This window comes from Megalops cyprinoides, chromosome 12, assembly GCF_013368585.1.
Source record: "Megalops cyprinoides isolate fMegCyp1 chromosome 12, fMegCyp1.pri, whole genome shotgun sequence".
In the NCBI taxonomy this organism is placed as follows: Eukaryota; Metazoa; Chordata; class Actinopteri; order Elopiformes; family Megalopidae; genus Megalops; species Megalops cyprinoides.
Window position 1 is genome coordinate 7,906,119 of NC_050594.1, and position 6,206 is coordinate 7,912,324.

The 6,206-nt window shown below is 40.4% G+C and overlaps 1 protein-coding gene across 2 annotated transcripts in view; it reads left to right on the top strand.

The window, feature by feature from the left end:
* The window catches only part of iars2 (isoleucyl-tRNA synthetase 2, mitochondrial), a 12,114-nt gene extending 10,536 nt beyond the window's left edge, over positions 1-1,578 (top strand). For both annotated transcript variants that reach the window (XM_036543061.1, XM_036543062.1), the window contains 2 exons: positions 97-241; positions 741-1,578. In XM_036543061.1, the coding sequence (XP_036398954.1) occupies positions 97-241; positions 741-886 (291 nt within the window). In that variant the 3' untranslated portion in view covers positions 887-1,578. The remainder of the gene's footprint in view (positions 1-96; positions 242-740) is intronic.
* The last annotated feature ends 4,628 nt before the right edge of the window (positions 1,579-6,206 follow it).

Below are 6,206 nucleotides of genomic sequence, written 5' to 3' on the forward strand. Positions count from 1 at the left end.
AACAGAGTAGAGAAGGACAAGTGTAGGCCAATCAGATGAAGAGCTTTAATAAAATTCATTTTTTCAATTCCTCCATGTTTTCTGTCTGATTTTCAGTCCCTGCAGGAAGAGCCCACCTCCTCCACTTCCCAGCTGACGGAGCTGATGATGTCATCGCGCACCACCCTGGTCAGCGACATGCCGCGGGACCTGCCGTCAGATGCACTCACCAGCAGGGGGAGCTTCCTCATCAATTTAGAGGGTGAGTGTGCAAATTAAAGCCAGTGTATGTTCACCACCAAATCACCAAATCAGATACAGATGCACTCACAAGCAGTGCTTACCACCCAGCAATAGTTATATACAAATGTCATATGGTACTTTCTAAATCTTCCAGACACAAGAAATCTATAAATGTCTACATAGAACTGTATAATTCTCTGATTATATATTAAATGCATTGTATTTGCTAAAACAGTGGCATTTGTATCATAAATTAAAATTTTAATTATGAATTAATTGCAAATGCTGTTATGCATATTCCTGGGACCAATATTTTAATTTCATTGTTTTCATTTCTATTTAAGCCACTCAAATCAAGCTTAATGGAATTTCACTCCACGAAAGATATTAGATGCCCTCAGCTACAGTGGTGTTTCATTAAGCCTCAGTGCAAGGTGCAACTTGCATTGAATTGACAGCTCTATTGTGAACGGCTGTGTGAGCGATTGCTGCTAACCGCTTCGTCCCGTCTCTGATAGGTGGCGTCATCCGTGAGGAGAGCTCTTACAGTGTGGCGGCCATGCCCTCCTCCCTGTCCCGCTGCCCCCGATGCCGGAGATACACCTCCAAGTCACCGGACTGCCTGTGCCCACGATGCCAGAATGTCGTCACAGGGGTCAACTGACACTCTCAGCCCCCCTCCGCTCTGTCTTTTGCCTCTACGCCTCTCCACCCCTTCTGCCTGGCTTAGACCACTAACACCCACAGAGGCCAATCACCAGTCTTTGTGGGGCAAGGACCAGAGGGCACTGCTGATTGGCTCCTCGCTTCACTGTCATTTTTCTGGCCTCCTGCACAGTCAGTAAGCATGCAGTACCAATATCTGCCAGCAGTGGAGTGGGAGAAGTTGCTTCCAAGGCTGAAAGAGGGCCTTCCCAGGGAGACTTGTGCACAGAGAAATTAGATTCTGCAGCACAGGAAGTGACATCATGCGTATACTCATGAGTTGCACTCTGAGTCCCCTCCCTAGAGTGTGTTGCCACTTCTAAAGTGAACTCTCAGAAAGACAGATGAGACTGTGCTACAGGACTTCTGCAGTCGATGTTGGTTTCTTTTTGTAGATTTGTGTAATGAGGTGAGAGGGGGGCCTTGTCTTTTATTTTTATTGTGTTGTTGCTTGTGGTGGCACGCCAGAACATACCGGATGAATGATAGACTCTATAAAGTGATGATGGTAGAGAGAGTGACTTTTCTACAGCACTTGTGGTTTGCTAAATTCTCCTAGGTTTCCTCTCAAGGTCTCTGTAAGGATGGCAGCCTTGTCACACAGCAGTGATAAGTATGTATTTGCCACTGTACTAAATCAATAAAGCTTTGAGGAACAGAGAATGGTGAACCAAGTTTGCTTTGAAGTGAATTTTGAAAAACAAGCATTTTCAACTTCAAATTAATTAATGTGAAATGCAATAATGTGTTTATGATCACTCCAACTCAGCCTTCCTACATCAGTGATATTTCTAGTCTCTGTCCAGCATCCTGGGAAATGCCTCAACTCTGAGTGAAAGAGTGATTCTTGGATGACTTCTGGATTATTCAGTGTAGTTCAGTACACTGGAGTGTACTCGGTTTGAGCCTACAGGAAGGGGGCTTGCTGATAAAGCAATACACTGTATGCTAATGAACAAACAAAAGTAAGAAATTGACTTGTGTTGTAGTCACATAAAAAGGGGGATGAGAGACGAGATGATTGTATATGTATGGTATATAATAGAATTTATTTAGTATTTTGTAGGGGTTTGTTTCCATGAAGCTAATATTTACAGCTGACATTAAAATATGAAGCCTACTGTTTAGCACGAGATATGGACCAAGCAATTGTGGATGCTAAAGTACCCACACGGCATTCAAGACATACATGATCTTTCCACACCTTCCCACCTCAAAGCCTTTTCCCCTAGCCTTCTCTTTTCCTGTTGGTCTCTAGGTCTTGGTCTTGGTTTTCCCTCCATTTGGCATCCCGACTTAAATGGCCTCTCTTGCTCACATATGTGTGTGTATGAGCAAAATTTACATGTTTACTCAAAAGTTTTTTCAATTGAGGTTTTAAGTTCGTCAGGGGTTTCTCGATTGGTAGTGGCAACTGTTTCTTAAAGCATATTTCGTTGTCTTTAAAGCTATAACAGAAATACATTTACATTTATTCATAGAAATAAGAACAGTTGAAAACAATATTTAGAAAACCATGATATCCTTATTCCAGTATTTTGCTAAGGTTACTGTCTTGTAAATATGCTTAGTTAAAGAAAGAGCGGGCTGAATTTTGAAAAGGTCATTGTAATTGTGCCCAAATATTAATAATAACGTGATGGAGGAAAAGCAAGCAATGGAAATTTTAGTTGCCGTGGTTCGATTAATCCTTTCGAGCATGATTATGTCGTTAGTTCCCGGATTACCAAAAGAACGGGAGCAACGGGAGCTGTCAGCATTGTTGTGATTCAAGATATTTCGTGATGATTACGTACAAACACTGTCGCACTGTTACGTACAAACGCCAGGATGCCGAAATAAGACCGTTAGTAATGTCATCCAATGTCTTTTTCACCTAACTAGCTTAACTGTAAGTGAAGTAACGATAAATGGTTTATAATGTACCGTCTTATGTTTGTGGTTGCTTAGTGAAAGCAAAAAAAAAGCGATCGCGAAAAGAACGGTGCCAAAAGATTGCTAGACAGGTAGCTGATCAACGTTATCTAAAGCTGAAACACCACTGCGGAGAGGTAGCACTGACGTTAGGTTAACGTTAGTTATTCAACTCATCGCTGCTCAGACAGGTAAATTCCAAGTAATCAGATGATTACAAAGATGAGACGACTCATCTTTGCAAATAAGGCTGTCCACCGATAGCTAGCTCAATTAAAAAAATATATATATTCACCTGTGCCTGTAAAAATAGAAGTGTTGATAGTAATAATGACAATGAAACAGATGTCAATTAACTATTTAACGTTAGTTAATTTCGCAAGTTGTTCCAATTGGTGGCGCTGCAGGCGTAGTAATATAATATTAACTTTGTTAGCTTGTTTGAGTACATTCAGCGTTTGCGGAGCTTTTTAACTTAAAATCGCTTGATTAGGTAGCGAGTTCACATGCCCCTATTTTGAGCAGGAATAAATTAGCTAATATGCAGCTAATTAGTATTACAGAGTAGTTTTTCAAATGCAAACAGTACATTACCATTATATCACAGTCATAAGACACACACACAAAAAAACGGAATAGTTACTGCGATACAGTTGTGTTGCTGTGTTAGAGCACATTCGCACCTAGAGCACAGTAACTAGCACTTTCGGCCACAACAGCATCTATTTTTCTTATGAAACCACATTGGGTTTCACGATGTGGAAAGACCATAAGTAAAAACTCTCCAAAATGACTGATTTATATTATTATTATTATTATTATTATTATTATTATTACTACTACTACTTAAATAAGTTATATAAATACAACATTTAAACACCTGGTGGGGTTTAGTGCCTTCTAAATTTATCTAAATTTTCTCCATGATTATTTGAAAAGAGAAACTATGTAGGACAAATCACAGTATTTCATTGAACCAGCTATCACTCAGTGCCAGTTCTGCAGAAAAGTTGTATTTGAATTGTGAATATTGTGAAAAAAGATTAATTAAAACAACTGCCTTACAGCACATTTGAAAATGGAGGAGCAGTGTCTGGAGCCTAGAGTTTTGCGGAGGAAATCAGGTAGACATGTGGCAGCGAGGGAGAATCGTGCAGATATGTGGGAGAGATACCCTTACCGTCAACCCTTAGTACCAGAGAGGCAGAGGGTTCCTGTGACAGAGAGTGAACAATCCAAGCTGAACCCAGAGGTGAGAATAATAAGATATGGTTCCTTCGTGGACAAATAAGGGATGTTTGAGGGTCATTGCCAATGCTAATGCATATGGAATAGTTTACCATGATTTGCAGAGACCCTTTGAGTGTTCAAGACTAGCCCTCACACAGTACCATATACTTCACAATGTAGGCAAAAGGATCAATGACTTCTCTGAAGGAACTGAATGACCTGTTGTGTTCATTAAAATTCTTATACTCTCATTTTTCATTTTCTGTTAGATACTGTTGCTAGATTGAGTTTGAAATAACTACTATCCTGTGTGAGACTGGATGCCAGTCAGCTGGTCACTTTAGCCTTTCAGGCTAATGAGTGCAGATCAGACAGAAATCCAGCCATGAGGAAATGATTTACCTTTGAATATTTGCCCAGATTTTATGTGGGGGCAGCTCATTGGCTACTGACAACAATCTCTCCATTTCAAAGGGAACAGTTATCACAAAACAAACTTCCTGCTATTCTGGGAAATGCTATAGCGCAATTAAAGTAAAACGATAGCTGGAACATCAGATGACATAGACTGCGTAGCTGCTTCTTTGAAAGAGTGCCTGTAAATCTGCAATCTTCCCTTTACATCCTGGTTCACTACAACAGTGGATTGTGGGTGATGATGATGGAAAAATAAGCCTTTCAAAGCTGTAACCTACTGGAAGCAATTGGTTTGAAAAAGCTGTAGCGATTCAAATTATTAACTATGGCACAGGTTTTTTTATGATTTCATTGTAGTTTTTTGTAATCTTTATTTCTGAAACCTCACTTATTGGAACAACGTTAATGAACCTGCTCCTTATTTTCAATCTGCAAAAATGCTCTCTTGCACTCTTAGTATTATCATTTTTGTTTTATTTTATTTTTGTTTATTTGAAATCTGCAGTCATGCATCCACTCGGCACACATGGGTGATGGGGTTGTCTTCAATATCCTTATGTAAAACCAATGAGCCAAAGGTGATTCAACATTTCATTTTTCCATTATGAACTAACAGGAAAACCATGCCAGGGAGTGGTTGGGGCACATTAAAATTTCACTGAAGTCAGCTCCAATAGAACAAATTTCAGAAAAGAATACAGAAAGCATTCATTGAATTGGAATCATGGTGGGCAGCCCTGAAAGGAATCAAAGTGTGGTAACATGACACTGACCACCTTTGGCTAAAACGATGCCACATATGTGGACTAAATGACATGTATACCAATGAACTTAAATTTGTATTACTTTACTTTACTACTTTAATTGCGGTAATAGTAATAAGCATTACCATTTCTGAGACTTCCCAATGGTTTATGCCTTTACTGAACCTGTAAAAGAATCTTTTAGAATTAGGGTTTACTTAGCAGTACATCTGTTTTATTTATTTTTTTTAAATAAAATTAAATATTTGATGATCAACAATGGAAAGTTTCTAACAATTCACTTACAAGTTTTCAGAGAATGAAAAAACGGATTGCTAGCTAGGTCAAATCTAACGGAGTTAGCAGATTTTCTGGGCATACAGGATGAACTTATTTCAAGTGTTGCTTTGCAAAAACATCGACATAAGGTGCCTCACAGCATGAGAAAATGTATACTTGATGTATACTGTTCAGTTGTGTTTCATGTGTGGAATGGTATTTTCTCTCTCACGGAATTCAAAATGTAGCTACAAAGAAGCTGTTCATAGGCTAGCGGAGGGTTGAAGTTAATATGGAATCTTTTCGCTTTCGCTTGTTTCTTCTGTTCCACAGGGCCGTCCTAGCTGTTCCAGGATCAGAAATTTTGGCCGCTGGTTCAGGAACAGCGCCTTTGGCCGCTGGCTGGAATTGCGGCAGCTGACGGGCGCAACGGTCCTGAAAGTGTTGCTGTGGTTCATCGTGTTGGGGCTGCTGTCCGAGCTGCACCTGGGGCTACCCTGCCTCGTGCTCTTCCTCCCCTATTGCCTCCGCATGGGGCAGAGAGCTCTGCGACATCTCTGTCCTGTTACCCAAACAGCCACCTCTCCTGGGCAGAGAGAATAAAATACAAGGCCGTGAACCTGCAGAGGACAACCAGCGGCCTTACCTGCCCAAGAATGGGGCTTTCGCCATGAGCAATCAGCAGAATATTAAAGC